Below are 18124 nucleotides of genomic sequence, written 5' to 3'. Positions count from 1 at the left end.
TCCCCATCTATTTGCCAGGAATTGAGAGGGCCGGATGCCATGATTTTGGTTTTCTTAATGTTGAGTTTCAAGCCAACTTTTGCACTCTCCTTCTTCACCCGCATCAAGAGGCTCTTTAGTTCCTCTTCACTTTCTGCCATTAGAGTGGTATCATCTGCATATCTTAGGTTGTTGATATTTCTCCCGGCAATCTTAATTCCAACTTTTGATTCATCTAGCCCTGCCTTTCTCATGATGTGCTCTGCATATAAGTTAAATAGGCAGGGTGACAGTATACAGCCTTGCCGGACTCCTTTTCCAATTTTGAACCAATCAGTGGTTCCGTGTTCGGTTCTCACTGTTGCTTCTTGACCCGCATATAGGTTTCTCAAGAGACAAATGAGATGGTCTGGTACTCCCATCTCTTTAAGAACTTGCCACAATTTGTTGTGATCCACACAATCAAAGGCTTTTGCATAGTCAATGAAGCAGAAGTAGATGTTTTTCTGGAACTCCCTAGCTTTCTCCATGATCCAGCGTATGTTGGCAATTTGATCTCTAGTTCCTCTGCCTCTTCGAAATCCTGCCTGTACTTCTGGTAGTTCTCGATCCACATACTGCTGGAGTCTAGCTTGTAGGATTTTAAGCATAACTTTACTAGCATGTGAAATGAGTGCAATGGTGCGATAGTTTGAACATTCTTTGGCATTGCCTTTCTTTGGAATTGGAATGTAAACTGACCTTTTCCAATCCTGTGGCCACTGTTGAGTTTTCCAAATTTGCTGGCAAATTGAGTGTAGCACTTTTACTGCATCGTCTTTTAAGATTTTGAATAGCTCAGCTGGAATACTGTCACCTCCACTAGCTTTGTTGTTGCTCAGATTTTCTAAGGCCCATTTCACTTCACATCTAGGATGTCTGGTTCGAGGTCAGTGACCATCTCATTGTGGTTATCTGGGATGTTAAGCTCATTCTTGTATAGTTCCTCTGTGTAGTTTTGCCATCTCTTCTTAATCTCTTCTGCCTCTGTTAGGTCTCTGCCATTTTGGTCCTTTATCATGCCCATCTTTGCATGAAACGTTCCCTTCATATCTCCAATTTTCTTGAAGAGATCTCTGGTCCTCCCTATTCTGTTGTTTTCTTCTATTTCTTTGCACTGTTCATTTAAGAAGGCATTCTTATCTCTTCTAGCTATTCTCTGGAATTCTGTATTCAATTGGGTGTATCTTTCTCTTTCTCCTTTGCCTTTCGCTTCCCTTCTTTCCTCAGCTATTTGCAAAGCTTCCTCAGACAGCCATTTTGCTTTCTTGCATTTCTTTTTCTTTGGGATGGTTTTAGTTGCTACCTCTTGTACAATGTTGCGAACTTCCATCCATAGTTCTTCAGGCACTCTGTCTATCAGATCCAGTTCCTTAAATCTATTTGTCACCTCTACTGTATATTCATCAGGAATATGATTTAGTTCATACCTGAGTGGCCTAGTGCTTTTCCCTACTTTTTTCAATTTAAGCCTAAATTTTGCAACGAGAAGCTCATGATCTGAGCCACAGTCAGCTCCTGGTCTTGTTTTTACTGACTGTATAGAGCTTCTCCATCTTTGGCTGCAGAGCACATAGTCAATCTGATTTCTATGTTGACCGTCTGGTGATGTCCATGTGTAGAGCCGTCTCTTGGGTTGTTGGAAAAGAGTGTTTGTTATGACCATCGTATTCTCTTGACAAAATTCTATTAGCCTGTGCCCTGCTTCATTTTGTACTCCAAGGCCAAACTTGCCTGTTATTCCGGTTATCTTTTGGCTTCCTACCTTAGCATTCCAATCCCCCATGATGATAAGGACATCATTTTTTGGTGTTAATTCTATAAGGTCCTGTAGGGCTTCATAGAACCGGTCAATTTCATCCTCTTCAGCAGCAGTGGTTGGGGCATAGATTTGGACTACTGTGATATTGAATGGTTTGCCTTGGATTCGAATTGAGATCATTCTGTCATTTTGGGGATTGTATCCCAGTATTGCTTTTCCTATTCTTTTATTGACTATGAAGGCTACTCCATTTCTTCTGAGGGATTCTTGCCCACAGTAGTATACCTGATGGTCATCTGAGTTAAATTCACCCATTCCTGTCCATTTTAGTTCGCTGATTCCTAAGATGTCGATGTTCAGTCTTGTCATCTCTTTTTTGACTACGTCTAGCTTGCCTTGATTCATGGATCTTACATTCCAGGTTCCTATGGAGAAAAAATCTTTACAGCATCGGACTTTCCTTTCACCACCAGATATATCCACAGCTGAGCGTCCTTTCGGCTTTGGCCCAGTCGCTTCATTCTTTCTGGCGCTACTAGTACTAGCCCTCTGCTCTTCCCCAGTAGCATATTGGACACCTTCCGACCTGAGGGGCTCATCTTCCAGCGTCATATCTTTTTGCCTTTTAGTACTGTCCATGGGGTTTTCATGGCAAAGATACTGGAGTGGTTTGCCATTTCCTTCTCCAGTGGATCACATTTTGTCAGAACTCTCTGCTATAACCTGTCCGTCTTGGGTGGCCCTGCACTGCATAGCTTATAGCTTCATTGAGTTACGCAAGCCCCTTCGCCACGACAAGGCAGTAATCCATCAAGGGGTATGAATGAATATCAAATATTATAGAGAATTGTTTTATAGGTTATGGAGTTAAAGGTTAATTATGATATTTTTTTTCTCCTTTTTCTCTTTTTTTCTTTTTTTTTAAATTATTATAATTTTCTTTTCTTTTTAACCCTGTATTCTGCTCTGGGAAGTGGAGGGAGGGGGGTTGGGGGTGGGAGGGAGGGTAAGGGGGGGTTTCTATTTTAAAATTTTATTGTATTTTTATAAATGATTGTATGTTTTAAAAAAAATAAAAAAATTTCGATGAAAAAAAAAAAGAAGGGGAAGAGGCTTCTAGCCAGAGGGAAAAATGTTACCCAGTCACATCTGGAAGGCCGCAGGACCCCCAACACTTCTGTACGTTAAAGAGGGGCTTGGTGGGGGCACAAGGGAGTCAAGGAGGGGCTGAAGAAAGAGCTCACATTTGGGGAAAGGAGATGGAAAGGGGGGGTCTTTGGAGGGTGACCCCAGCAGGCAGCAACATGGCTGCATTGGCATTCAGCTCCTATTTCCCCCAGGGTGGCCCACTTTGGTGTGAAGGAAGACAGACAGCCCTGATCCTGAGTGGGGAGGGAAGTCCCAAGTCTGAAATCTCCCAGTGGGGCTTTTTGCCTAAAGCCAAGTTCTCCCCCAGGAAAGATTTCCATTTTGGGCCTCCCGGGTCAGAGAGAGAAGCAGAGAACTGCAGCTGGTTCCATCTGTCTCTGCCCAAAGTCTCCCTGGAGGATTCGGCCAAAGAGCAGAGCGGAAACTTTGAGAATAATAATAATAATAATAATAATAATAATAATAATAATAATAATAATAATAATAATTCTCCTCTCACCAGAGATTCAACTAGTTCTGGGACTCAGAGTTTGTTGGGCCCTTCTCTGGAGAGGAATGGAAGGGGGATAATCCCCAGAGGATTCAAAATGACAGGGCAGAGCTAGAATTAAATCTTTCAGCAAGAATTGAGAGGTTGGGAAGCTCCAGGCTTGAAACTGGCCCCAGAGGGAATACACGGCACCTGTGGCTGAAGAAAAAGAAATCGGATATTTGTGGGCACAGCCGTTAAAGAGAAAACCCCAGGGACGACTTCATGCCTGAACATGTCACGGAACTGGAATAGCTTCCTACTGAGTTAAAAACAAAGTTTACTTTATTTTGAAAGTTAATGCTGAATATAAAAAGACTGATGCAATAGTGAGACTAGGATAAAATAAAATAAATAAATCTGCTAGTTAAAAACTAGTCATCAAAACTTGATATAGTTTAAAAAAAATCACACCCATGTACAGACAGTGAGAGAGAGAGAAATGAGAGGAATAAAGGATGCCTTTCACCCCAAGTAAGGAAGAGAGGGAGGGGAAGGACCCATGTTCCACTGCCACTCCCTTCCACACAGGGGGCCCTGAGGGGGGAAAGCAAAGCCCAGACGTGTCACGTTGCCCATAGAAAAGGCTCAGGAAGGAGGAGGGGAACTGGGGGAACCCTTCACTCCCCCCATTCTGGGAAGAGACTAGGGTGGATGATGGGCTTTGGAGTTGCATTTCAGGGGGAGAGGCAGCCAAGGGGGGTTTGTGAGGCTCCGGTTCCCCTTCGTGTCTTTCCAGGAAAGGCTCCTGGGGGGGAGAAGCCATGCAGGGCCTGGGTCTCCCAAGGGGGATCCGGCTTTGCTGGGGAGGGAAAGGCCGGGGGGGTCTCCCTGGAGGGGCCCTCTGGGGCTCTGAGGAAGGGGCATCCTGGGGGTCCCTCCTGGCCCCCAAAGTCCCTCCGGCCGGGCTCTCCTGGGCAGCCCTGCCCCCCCCTTGCCCAAGCCCCCCCCGGAGGAGAAGCCCTCCATTGCAGGGATTTCTGGGTGGGGGGAAAGGCCCTTCCAGGACTCCGGCCTCCCCTCCCTCTGCATCTCTGGCAGTTTCTGCCTCTTTCTCATCACAGGAAAAACTCTCTAATTCTCTCTCCTTATTGGACGTTTTCCTCTCCCCCCCCCCTTTGTCTTTGCTCCTTCAGCCTCTTCTCCAGGAGTCTGATTGGTGGCTGAGCTCCCAGGCAACCCTTGTCTCCTCCCTCCTGCCTGATTGGCTGCTGCTGGGTTGCTACGATGACAGGGGCAGGCCAGGACTAGAGGCAGCCACTAGGGAGAGAGAGGGGCGGGGCTTTTGTTTTGGCTCAGAACTGGAGGAGTTGAAGGCGAAATCTTCTCTTTGAGGAAACTCTGATCAGATGCAGCCCAGAGTGGGAGAAAATGAAAGAGTATTTAAATATATATCTATATCTATATATCTCTATCTCTCTATATCTATCTATATATCTATATTTCTCTACCTCTATCTATATATATCTGTATCTATATCATCTCTATCTATCTCTATATATCTATATATTTCTATATCTCTATCTCTTATATCTCTATCTATATCTATCTATATCTATATCTCTATATTTAAAATGAAGGAAAAATTCAAGACTTTAACAGAAGAAAAATATGAAATGGAAACTAAAAGCAGATAAAAAGGAGGAAGATGCAGTGAAATTGGATAGAATAGAAGAGAGCTGGGAGGGACCTTGGAGGTCATCTAGTCCAGCCCCCTGGCTCAGGCAGGAGACCCTATACTCTTTCAGACAAATGGCTGTCCAGTCTCTTCTTAAAAACTTCCATGTTGGAGCATTCACAGCTTCTGGAGGCAGGTGGTTCCACTGATTAATTGTTCTAACTGTCAGGAAATTTCTCCTGAGTTCCAGGTTGCTTCTCTCCTTGGTTCGTTTCCATCCGTTGCTTCTTGTCCTTCCAGGTTCTTTGGAGAACAGCTTGACTCCCTCTTCTTTGGGGCAGCCCCTGAGACAAACCCCTGACAGTAAAGGAAATAGAGTGGATGAAGAGCTTATAGAAATTAGAGAGCTGAAATAGAAAACACTTTGTATTAAGATTAATTTTGGTATTAGTTGAAAGCACTTATATTTTACCATTCATTTTTGAACCAATGTGGAAGCTTTCCTTGTGTGAAAGGAAAATGTCTTCCCAGCCACTGTGGAGAGAATAACAGAATAACAGAGTTGAAAGGGACCCTGGAGGTCATCTAGTCCAACCCCCTGCTCAGGCAGGAGACCTTATGCCCTTTCAGACAAATGGCTGTCCAGTCCCTTCATGCTATGGAAGGATTGGGGCTCTTGGGGCCTTGCAGATGTAGTTCAGTAACGACTCTCCCTCTGGCTGGAAGCTGGAGCCATGGGGGGTCCCACAGAATAGCAAGAGGGGCACCACTAGGCACCCCAGCCATGGTGGTTAGCAATTATGATTCTACTACACAATTTGTGGTAGCTCTGTGGGTGTCACTCTAACACTTGTTGTTCTGAGCCAAACATTATTTGAGACCTTTTCTTATGAATGGGATTCCTTTCCTATAGAAATTGTCCCTCTTCTGAATTCATTTTTCAGGAATGTCATTCAATGTATTTTAATTTAATGTGTCTCAAGGAATGTAAATGTTGATACTCCATAGCTTGGGCTGATATGTGCAAAACAGAGAAAAAATGAATTATTGTTAGTACTCATGATATGAAAGGCCATTCAACAGATTATGATGGATGCCCTAAAATTATATACAAAACTCTTTCAAAGTTATGACGTCTGCAATGCCCTTGCGGTCATTTGCCCTTCAGACTGACCAGGGGGATGCTGCAGTGCCCTCCATCTCTCCCCCTCCAATCTCTCCCCCAACAGGACCCTGCAGTGCTTGGACCTGATGCCCATGACTGCCGGAAGTGGCCACCATTTTGAATACTCCGACGAGTCCTTGTAGAAATGGCGGCTGCTTTTGAAGCTTTCCACCCTGATCCTCAGGCTGTTGGGAGACTGCAAAGCTCTCCTGGCTCTTGCTAGGTTTGGGAAACCGGACACGGCATGCTCCCTCCCCTCTGGGCACAACTAGGTTTTGGGGCGACATGGCAGGTAACATCATGGACAAGAGAAGCCATGTTACACATCCACTAGGCATTCAGAAAGAACAGCCGGTACCTGGAGCCACCAAAGATCTGGTAGGCAGGCACTGAGACTGGAAGCTGAGGACAATACAGTGGAACAACATTCAAATGATGAACTTGGGATATTGGTCACCCTGTGCTCCTCATTGTAAGGGTGGACCTGCCCATCCCATCAGCTCCCCCTGTCACTCAACCCCCCAGTTCTCCCTTCTAGGCCAAGCTGTATATATTAACATCCCCCCTCCAGGTAAGAAAAATAATCAACAATCGAACAAGTTAAAGCAGAACACAGGGACTCCGAACTATAAGCACATGGAAGTCTTCTAGGGAGGACAAACAAAGCCTCAGAGATGGGAATGTCACATGTTCTGCAAAACACCAAGTGCATCTACGCAACCAGAGGAACTGCCACCAGGTCCCCTTAAACCATCTTCCTAGTGGATGCGGCAAGAAATCAGATCACATGGTCCAATGCACCGTGGGTGCTGCCACCATCTCAACTGCAGACCTAACAGTTTTATTTAAACCAAGAACTATCAAAATTTAATGGCTCTCATTGTATCAGTATGGAAAGACAATACAGAAAGTGTCAAGGAAACTAAAACTTCTACCCACTCTACAATTTTCTCTCTGTGTGCCCGTGGTGCTATCCCAGGCTGTCACTTTCCTGCCTCTTAGCCAGCTGTCATGCATAAAATGATGTTTCTAGAAGAGATGGCAAATGAAGAAATTTAAAATAAAATTGTTGTGGGAGAAAAACTAGAAGAGAAGTAGGCAAACAGCAAGCAATCAAATCGGTTTGAAGAGCTCCAAATTTCTTGTAGACTTTGAATTTAGCAAAGCTAAACCTTGACCTGAAGATCCCCAAACTTTTCCTTTTATCTCTTTTAGGAAATAATTCATGTTGTGGATGTTATTTTTTCCCCTTTTTTGGCCAGCCCATGCCTTCTTCCAGGTGGGTGGAAAGCTGCCCTGCTGGGTTCATGAAGGTGCCTCAGGAAGGGAAGCTCATCTGCTGCTACAATTGTTGTCCATGTGCAGAAGGATCCATCTCCACCACGGAAGGTGGGTGACAGCAGGAGAAAGGGGCAGACTTTGGGGAGGACCATAGATCTCCATGACCATGCATTTCGAAAGGCTTGGCCAGAGTGGGTCCCACCTCTTTGAGTCTTGATCACGGCAAATATTTATGTCATAGTGAACTATTAGAAACGCTATTGGGGATTAATCTGGTATATAGGTCAAGCAAGCAGGCATAGAGATCATGGATAAAGATACAAGATAAATGAGGGTTGGGTAAGGTGAGGGAGATGACATCTCTTGCTCTTTACCTTTTATAATACAACTTCCAAGTTTCAAATTACTATTTACTTCATTGCTCTGAATATGAGACTTTCTGGATTTCAGAATATAATGATGGGACTTTGATTGGATTTTTGTAGGAGGATTGATCAGATTCTTTGCAAGTGTCTATGTCTGAAGGTATTTTGGGCAGCCACAGTTTCAGGTTGTAGCCACCTGCATTTAATCAAAGGATGTATTTCTTTACTAAAGAAGTTTAATAGAATGTCTTGGCTGTTCTCTTCATTCTAACTGATGTGGTGGATGGACTGGGCAGTCTTATGTAATAATCCTTTGACTGCTCCATCTGTTTAGGTGATGCCTTTTTTGGTCAGGCTCAGGTGACTGCTGGGTTTATACTTCCTGAGGCTGACATTGCAGAGACTCTGCTGGAGGCTCCTCTTAAAATAATTTTCAGAATCATGGCCCATGGAGAGGAGAGGAGAGGAGAGGAATCATGTCTTGGGATTGAGCCAAACTTCCTTCTTGATTTTATTGGAAGATGTTCCTTTTTCTGATAATAAAAAAAAAATGAGGAATGTATTTTGATTCCTCATTCCATATATCCAACTCATTTTCAAGGGCCACTCCATTTAACATTTCTTTCTCTGTGGCAAAAGTAATGTTTTATTCATTTCAGCCAGCATAAGTTACATTAAGCAGTGAAAAGGTAACTGCCTTGTTTCCTGGAATCCTTTCTTCTTCCCTTCTTCTCTCAGCAAGTTCATTGATGAAATGGTGACACCAAAAAGAAGAGAAAATAAATATTAAGGGGTTCTAGCTGGAGGGAGATGAAGAATTATACTGAGTTCGCCTACGCCCAGTCATTCACACAAAAAACAAGTTTACCCAAACAATGCATTTTATTAAAGAACATGTTAAAGGGAGAAACTATTCTTGCTCTTTTTCAGATGCAGACAAATGTACCAAATGTCCAGAAGATCAACATCCAAACATCAATCGACTTCACTGTATCCCTAAGATTAAAAATTATCTTTCTTATAATGAAAATCTGGGGATTATCCTGATTTTCATTGCCTTGTTCTTCTCTTTAACCACAGGCTTTGTCTTGTGGATCTTCATTAAATTCATGGAAACACCAATTGTCAAAGCCAACAACTGGGACCTCTCCTACATTCTCCTGGTCTCCCTCCTGCTTTCCCTCTTGACCTCCTTTCTGTTCATTGGCCGGCCAAGGAGAGTGACCTGCCTCCTCCGACAAACGGCCTTCAGCATTGTCTTCTCAGTTGCCATTTCTTCAATCTTGGCCAAAACAATCACAGTGGTCTTAGCCTTCGTGGCCACAAAACCAGGGAATAAAGTGCAGAGATGGTTGGGGAAGAGCTTGGCCAACTCCATTGTCCTTTCTTGTTCTGGTCTCCAAGTTGTCATCTGCAGCATCTGGCTGGGCACTTTCCCCCCATTCCCTGACTCTGACATGCACTCCCAGCCTACAAAGATTATTCTACAATGCAATGAAGGCTCTGTCACCATGTTTTATGTTGCCCTCGGATACATGGGCTTCCTGTCTGCTGTCTGCTTCACGGTGGCTTTTCTGGCCAGGAATCTCCCTGGGGCCTTCAATGAAGCCAAACTGATCTCCTTCAGTATGCTGGTCTTCTGCAGTGTCTGGGGGTCCTTTGTGCCAGCCTACCTGAGCACCAAGGGGAAGTACACTGTGGCTGTGCAGGTCTTCTCCATCTTGGCCTCCAGTGCTGGCCTGCTGGGCTGCATTTTCATCCCCAAGTGCTATATTATTATTTTTAGGCCAGATCTGAACATCAAAGAACATTTGATGTCAAAATAATATAGAAAAAAATGAATTTTACAAATTTATTTTTCAAAAATGACATTTAATAATTTTAATTAACACATTTTGACCATTTAATATTTGTATATTTAACTTATATGCTTCCCCTATTGCCTAAAGATGATTTTAGGCAGTTTACAATCAGTAAAAACAAGACAAAACAATAAAACATTCAAAGAATAAATAGTACCTCTAACATTAGTTTAAAATTGACAAAGATAGGAAGGAAGGGAGCAAGATGCCCATGGGGAGGAGGTATTCCTCTTACTTCTAAAGCTACCCACATTTATTTTCCTATGTATTCCTAAAGAAACCAGTAGCAATACACCCAGTCTCCTTTTTAGTCACAATACTGTTGGTAAAATCAGCTTCCAGATGGACGGGACAGTTTAGTAGGCAAATGGAGACACAACAAGGAATGCGGCCTTGCAACTCATAGCAACCTGTGGGAAGTTTTATCAGAATATTCCTGTAGCAATCCCTGAATATTTCTTCTAACTAAGAATATTTTTCTTTGCACATCTATCAGAAGGGCAAGAAGTAACCTGAGATTGATTTTGCTATCATTTATGAATAGGTATATATATGGATCATTTTCTCCCTTTTTGCATCATTTTCCCCTCCTTTCTGAAATGTATAAATATTTTTACAATTATTTAATAAACCAATAAGCCCAACTCATACATAGATCACACTGGTGGCTTACAGCTTTAAACATAGCACACAAACTCATAAAAACACCATCACATTATGAGTGGGATGTGAGCGTATGACGTGAATATATCTCTTTGTTTGAACGAATTTTATATTATTATTTCAGAGAAGACTCCATTCCCAGTACACACTGTTTAATAAACGTTGCAGTGAGGTCTGATTCTTTGCTTTGGGCTCTTTGTTTTGATTCCAGAGAAACTGGTGTGAGAAGTGGGATTCACAATTTTTGATCTGGGACCAGGGATGACAACAAGACATATGCATATGTTGTAGTGAGCCTGATCCCGTGTCCTTTCCCGCTGACAAAAAAGGGCATAATTAGGAATCAGTTTAAGGGAACAGTTTGTGTCTAAAAGTTTATTTTGCTAGCACCATCACATGAGCTCCAAAGTCCATTTGGCCTATGTCTTGGCAGTTCTTTGCCAGACCCATTCTGGCCATTTTCCCCTGAGTCTTCACAGCTCTTCCGGAAGCTACTGGACAGGCTGCAGGGGTTCAGGACCCCTTGAGGAAATTCTTCTAATCTAAAGGAGAGCTGGCGTAATGTGAAGAAAGAACTAGCCAAGGCAACAGAGAGTCAGAAGAACAAATGGATAAGAAGTGAGCTCCCCAGGGAACATTCCATGGTGGAGATAAAATGTGTCTAACCACCAAGTACCTAAAGTTGATGATTCCCTGTAAAAACAAGGCCCTAAGTACATAGGGTCTTCCCCATCATGAAAATTATTCACCAAGGGACTGGAGAATTGAAACTGCCCAGAATAATGGGTAAAGTGCACCCGGTATTTCACTTCAGCCTGATGAGGCCGGCTCAGGGATCGAAACTCAGACCAGTTGGAAAAGAAGCACTGGGTCCAATAAGGGTGGAGGGAGAAAGACATTACAAGGTTAAGCAAATCATAGACTCTAGAATCCATAAGGGGAAACTACAGTATCTAGTTCAGTGAAGAGGTTATTCAATAGAGGAATAAAAGCTCATAAAATTGGAGCAGAAGACTTAATAAGTAGATTCCAGCCAGAATATCCTCAAAAGCCAGGGAACCTTTACATGGATAATTGAGAGGGGGGGAAATGCCTTAATACGTGTTTGTTGTTTTCCAGGTATATTCCAATTTTTAGGAGCATCTGCATGTCAAGCCTCGAAGCACCTTTTTTCCTGCTGCAACAGATATTGCTTCTCAGCTTGCCAATGAACCCAGGAGGGAGGAAGGAATCAGATTTGAATGCAAACTTCAAAGATTAAGGAAGCAGATCATGGGAATCCAGGACATTTACCAAATGTCTGGCGAAACCCAGAGATACTTTCTCAAAACAATATTGCTGCATTTGATTGGCCCCATGATCCAGAGGGAGGAGAGAAAATACTACGCTTTCACTATGTAGGGCTTCGATGGGGTTTTCCCAGAGCTTCTTTTGCTTTCATACATGTCAAAATGATGTACTCAATAAAGTTTTACATTAAGAGATTGGAATGTCTCAAAGGTGTTTGTTTGGTTGGGATCATCAGCGCAAATATTGACACAGACCTTGGAGGACTTGAAATACCGATTCAGAAAGAATCATGAAGGAGATGAGGTTGAGAACCTCCTAACTAACTTTGAAGATACCTACCAAGCTTAAAGCAGTCCAAAGATTCATATGTGTCCTCTTTTAAAGGGCTGTTGAATCAAAACATTGGATAACCTATGTGCTTAGGAAAAGGAGGGCTAGCAACAATTTAAAAACACAAATATTAATTATTAATTTGTTTTATTATTTGATGATTATGTTGGATTTTAATTTTATTAATCTAATTCTTTATTTCATTGGATTTTAAATAACCATAATAGTCAAACAGGCAAACTAAGCATATAAACCAAGAACAATTGCAATCAATAATTAAATTTCAAGAACCCAAGAACCAATTACATTATCAGTTCCCTACTTTTATCATTAGATCATCCTTAGTATTAAGATCTGGTCTCAGGATGATAATGTAGCACTTGGGGAAGAAGATACAGCCCAAGAGTCCACCACCGGAGGCCAAGATGGAGAAAACCTGCATGGCCACCATGTATTTTCCTTTGGTGCTCAGGTAGGTGGGGAGGAAGGAGACCCAGACACTGCAGAAGACCAGCATGCTGAAGGTGATCAGCTTGGCTTCATTGAAAGCTCCAGGAAGGTTCCTGGCCAGGAAAGCCACAGTGAAGGAAATGGCAGCAAGGAAGCCCATGTAGCCAAGGACAACATAAAATATGGCGACAGAGCCTTCGTTGCATTGAAGAATAATCTCTTCAGGCTGGGAGTGCAGATCAGAGTCAGGAAATGGGGGAGAAACTCCCAGCCACATGACACAAATGAAAATTTGGATAACCGAACAAGAAAGGACGATGGAGTTGGCCAAACTCTTCCTCAACCATCTTCTCATTATGTTCCCTGGTTTTGAGGTCAGGAAGGCCAGCACCACCATGATAGTTTTGGCCAACACAGAAGACACGGCTACTGAGAAGACAATGCTGAACATTGTTTGTCGGAGAAGACAGGTGGCTTTTCTTGGTTGGCCAATGAAGAGAAAGGAGGACAAAAAGCAAAGCAGGAGGGAGATCAGGAGGATGAAGGAGAGCTGCTGGTTGTTGGCTTTGACGATGGGAGTTTCTAGGTATTGAAGGAATATGATGAAAACAAGGCCTGTGGTTAGAGACAAGAGTAGGGCAATGGAGATGAGGATGAAGCCCAGATGCTCCTCATAGGAGAGGAAGGTTATTCTTTTGGGAATACACTGGACTCGGTTCTCATTTGGATATTGAACATCCGGGCACTTGGTGCATTTTTCTGTATCTGAGAAAACAAAGTAATATTTCAAATTTCAAGAAAACCTTTGTATGAGATGTGATACTGAGAGATAGGAAAGCCTCAGTAAATTATACATACTTGCACTTACACTCCAGAAAAAAATCCCCAGTATATACAAAAAAACCCCAAGAACAACAAGAAAATAAAATTAAAAGAAAAAATATCTGGTGTCACAACTTCTGAGGTAATCCACTAGATTCTTATCTTGGACTGACATTACTTTGAGTTTGTTTTCTTTGTTAATTTTTAATTTTTTGTCAGATGATGGACATATGTTCGTTATCTGCAAACTCTTTTTAACCTATAAAAAGGAGAAGATGAAGCAATATATTTCCATATTCTCTAGATTTGGCAACAAATTTAAAGAGAGAATGAATTCAACACTGGTATCAATGGATATTTAGTAGATTGGTCTTTTATTAGTTCTCCTCCTCCCTTCTGTTCCTTTTAATCCCAACACTGTATATTAGACTTTTTTTCTTTCAGAACCATAACTATATTCCTTTATTTGTTGGTGTTATAAATGTTTGTATCTCACTATTTATCAACAAAGAAAATTGGAAAGATGAGAAAAGTTAGGAAGGAAACATCCACTTGATGATTTTATACTGAATCCTCTGTTTGGTTTTCATTTGTTCCTTGAACCCAACCTCTCTCCCTCCGTTGTTCTTCCCAATTAGATATTTCAGCTGATAAAGACTTATAATCTTGATAACAATTAACTGATTAATTGAAGGATTCATTGATGTATCTTTTGGCCTTCAATGTAAAATTGGTTTACGTGAGCAAAGAGCATTGATCTAAAATCATTCCTCAAGTTATAAAGAATACAGACGTTTCTAAGAAATCCACACTGGCAAATAAAAGAGAGATTTCCTATGCAATCTACAACATCCTTCTTTCTACCTCATCTTCAAGATATTTTTCTTATAATCCCATTTAGGGAAGAAATTGGACACCATGAAAATTGAGAACTAAACAATCAAATTTACATGTGTCTTTAACATGCATATTGATCAAAGTTTCCTTGTGCTGTCACCCACCTTCCTGAGTAGAGATGGTCCCCTCTGGACAAGGAATGCAGCCGTAGCAGCAAACTGGCTCTCCTTCTCGAGCCTGCTTGACAAATCCAGGAAGGCATTTTTCCACACATTTAGACTGAGGCAGAGACTAAACAGAAAAAGAAGAAATGCCACAGAAAATATGTTAGGACTCACCATCCATGTAAGATGGAGGTAGACATGAACATCAGCCAAGTCGTCTCTGGGCTTCATGTAGGCAAATATGAAATCTCTGACCACTTCCACATGGTTGCAGGAGATACAATTGCAGGAAGATGCTTCATTCAGTTCGTCCCTTTTTCTTCTGACATATCAGATTACAAAAAAGTAGCTTTCTACTTAACAAAGTCTGGAGGGATGAAATTGAGAAAAGATTTAAACATTAAGTGACAACCAGTAGTTCCTCCTCATAGTGGAATTAACATGCATTCCTCCATTCTTCATAAATGCTTGATTTTAAAATATCCACAAATGCTAAATTTTAGAATGAACTTTATTGTAATATTTATATCAAATTTTTATTTCATTGGATCTATTAAACTATAATAAACTGTGAGAAAGAAAGAAACTTTTGACCAGTAGGATCTGGAAAGTTTCTTCTGGAGTACATAAAACATTGCAAAATTGCTTCCCTTTGAAAGCAGTCCAAAATTATCTCTGGTTAAGATAAAAAGGGAAATTTCCTCACAAAAAAGGGCTGTCAACCTTAAAGATGCCTTTATTTGTTCAATTTATATGGCTGCCATGCCAGTGAACTAAAACTAAAACCAACTGACTAATTTCTAAAACTATAATGAGGTGAGATGGAGGTGAGGTCATGAGAACGTGTCCCTCAAAAAGGCTGAGTCAGGCATCTTTTGGTGCACCACATGGGTCATGATTGTGAGCCCTGTGTGGGAAATGGATACTCAACACAATGTATTCAACACAAGGTCCTTTCTGTTGAAAGAATACAATTAGGTGACACAATTTGACAGGGAAATACACACCCATATTTATTATTAGTTTGCTCAGCATGTCCTAGGTAGCTAACAATCAAGATAAACAGTGCATTCAAGGGATTTTCAGATGAAGGGCACTGTTACAAGCCAGTGCCCAAACCTATGCAATATTAGTTTCTCCTGCTTGAATAGGTTCTCCTGCTTAAGCAGGGGGCTGGATTAGAAGACTTCCAAGGTCCCTTACAGCTCTCTTCTCTTCTATTCTATTCCCCTTATTATTTCTGATATCAAGATTTTTTTTTTTTGCACCAAAGTCACGTTTCAGTACTTCAGTTTTCAAGTCATTATCATGATGAGATGGGTAGCAAATAAATTTAATCAATCAATTCATAAATGTGCTCACATCAGACCAGTCATTATTATTTTATGTGAATTGAAAGCCTTGGATCTCCTTCCTAAATTCCACTATCCCAGTGTGGGTTAAAGAGAGGCAGGTGTAACTGTGGACTCAGCTGATTAGAAACATCCCAGACTATGAACCTGCAATTTTGGGAGACCCTTGACTCCAACCAGGACAAAGATGAACCTTATTTCCAAATTGGACCAAGAGGACATCCATCCACTCTGGATTCCCTTTCCTCAGATTCAGTCCAAATCTGAACTCAAGGACTGGTCAACAGAATTGCCTTCATCTTTGATATTTGAAGACAAAAAACTAGTGAACCTGAAGCAATTAACACCAAAATCTCCAGCCTATGAGGCCCTGTCTCACCAGTTTTATGGTGGTACTAAACTGCCAAGGGACACTAAATGGCAATGATTTGTGTCCTAAATAATAATCACCCCATATCTCATTTTGGATCAGCTTACAACAGGGTTCAGCATGACAGCATCAGAAGGGAAACCTTGGTCAATAGAACTGAAGCTTGCTTATCTGCCTAAGAAAGTTATAGGGGTTTTACTCCACACATTCAATTCTCAGTGAAAGTTACTCACTTTTTTGATTGGGTTTAGCCCACTTGAAACAACTTTGGAAAATAGAAAATAGATCAAAATTTTCCCCACCTTGTTGAGCAACTTTAACTGTGACAAAGCATCTTGGTTGATTGTAAGTCTCTGTCTTTCAAAAATCCCCAATTGCTTGTTGATGGGATCCTCCTTGGGAAGAACCACCCTACTCAAGATCTGCTACTACGTTTTCATTCTGATCCAAGTACACTTTCAGCAGGGAAAGATTGTACAATTCCCTCTTCTTTAGAAATGGATGGAACTAGAATGGAAACATCCAGGAATTTAAAAGCAGAAATCTTGGTTCCTTATCTCTTTTTACATTTGAATCTTTCTTCTATGGTTGTTTAACTTGCAAATACTGTGATTTGGGAGAAATAGTTTTACCATTATCTTCAAAACTGAAGTACAAATATTAAGCAATATTTCTAAAGCATGTAGTATATGCAGGGCTTTTTTTCTCATAGAACGCCCAGAATGGAGTTCCGGCACCTTTTTTGGATGGAACCTTGTAGGGTAGGCAAGGCGGGTTGTATGACATGTGTGAGTTCCGGCACCTTTTTTTTTTTTTAGAAAAAAAGCACTGAGTATACTAATAAAATGTAGCAATGATCAAGAATCAAGTAAACAAAATACACAAATAACTACAGTATGCATAAACTCTTTGCAAACAATAGGGTGATTACTAGAAAGCAAGGATTTGTTAAGAAGGAAGTTGCAAGGCTAATCTTCATTCAGGTAGAGGAGATAGGAAAAATGACCAGAGGAAGTAATTCTACTTTATTGTAAAGCTATATTAACAAAATCTTGCAATGTGAAAGTATAAATCTTTCACTATCTCTTTTGACAGTCATGTATCACCTATTTCTTCTTTTCTTTAGACTGGTCAAACCCAACTTCCGCAGCTGTTCTTCATACATTTTGGTCTCCAAGCCTTTGATAATCTTAGTTGCTCTTCTCTGAATTTTTTCAAGACTCTCAACATCTTTTTTGTGGTATGGTGACCAAACTTGGCTGCAGTATTCGAGGTGTGGTCTTATTAGGGCTTTATAAAGTGATACTAGTACTTTGCATGATCTTGAATCTATGCCTCTGTTTATACAACCCAGGATTGTATCAGCTTTTTTGGTTGCTGCTGCACACTGCTGGCTCATAGTTAAGTGATCGTCCACCAAGGTCCCTATCACAGTTGCTGTTCCCAAGTCAGGTCTTGCCCAATCTGTATTTGTGTCAACGCTGCTAATATTGAATATTCTTGCTTTGACAAAATATGCAGATGAGAATAGGAGTGGAGAGAAAAGCATGCGGAAGGGAACGGAAGTGAATCTTTGCCCTCCAAGTTAATTGGAAGATGTGAATCATGACGCCAAAATAGGGGAGGGGAAATGCCTGGAATGTCATGTGCAAAGGACGGGAAATTCAGATCTTAGCATTCCTCCATGCCGTGCTGACACTCCTTTACACTAATAAAGGCTTTTTAGGTTAAACAATGCCTGAAAGTTCTTTGAAGTGTTTCATTAGTCAGACACATGACAATTTGTTCCTTTGGTTTTTCCTGCCTAAAGGTAAGACTTTGCTTTTCTCCACATTGAAACTCATTGTGTTGGATAGAGCCCATAGTCAAGTTTGTCAAGATCTTTTTGGAGCCTGAGTTTGTCTTCTGGGATGTTGGCTACTCCTGACAGTTTGGTGTCATCTGAGAATTTGATGAGTTCCCCTTCAATTCCCTCATCTAAATTGTTTATAAAGGTATTAAAGAGTACTGGGCCTAAGACAGAACCTTGTGATACCCCACTGCTTACTTCTCTCCATGTGGATGTAGTGCCATTTAGGACTACTCGTTTTGTACGGT

The 18124-nt window shown here is 41.4% G+C and overlaps 2 protein-coding genes across 3 annotated transcripts; one reads left to right on the top strand and one right to left on the bottom strand.

Annotated features, from left to right (window-relative positions):
• The first annotated feature begins 4634 nt into the window (after positions 1-4634).
• Positions 4635-9746, top strand: LOC120297286 (vomeronasal type-2 receptor 26-like). Of its 2 annotated transcripts, none has more exons than XM_039319730.1 (3): positions 4635-4837; positions 7504-7630; positions 8818-9746. In XM_039319730.1, the coding sequence occupies exons 1-3, from the start codon at positions 4808-4810 to the stop codon at positions 9711-9713; spliced, it is 1053 nt and encodes a 350-aa protein (XP_039175664.1). In that variant the 5' UTR covers positions 4635-4807; the 3' UTR covers positions 9714-9746. The 2 variants fall into 2 exon arrangements, with proteins under 2 accessions (XP_039175664.1, XP_039175665.1); XM_039319731.1 differs by having other exon boundaries at positions 7457-7630.
• LOC120297288 (vomeronasal type-2 receptor 26-like) lies at positions 9726-14529 on the bottom strand. Its single transcript, XM_039319732.1, has 2 exons — positions 14480-14529; positions 9726-13247 (listed from the first exon to the last, which is right to left on the bottom strand). The coding sequence occupies exons 1-2, from the start codon at positions 14484-14486 to the stop codon at positions 12343-12345; spliced, it is 912 nt and encodes a 303-aa protein (XP_039175666.1). The 5' UTR covers positions 14487-14529; the 3' UTR covers positions 9726-12342.
• Between the last annotated feature and the right edge of the window lie 3595 nt (positions 14530-18124).

The sequence above is a fragment of the Crotalus tigris genome, unplaced genomic scaffold, assembly GCF_016545835.1.
Source record: "Crotalus tigris isolate CLP2741 ecotype Arizona unplaced genomic scaffold, ASM1654583v1 scf7180000023616.527904, whole genome shotgun sequence".
NCBI lineage: Eukaryota > Metazoa > Chordata > Lepidosauria > Squamata > Viperidae > Crotalus > Crotalus tigris.
This window is presented reverse-complemented; position numbering and strand designations above follow the sequence as displayed.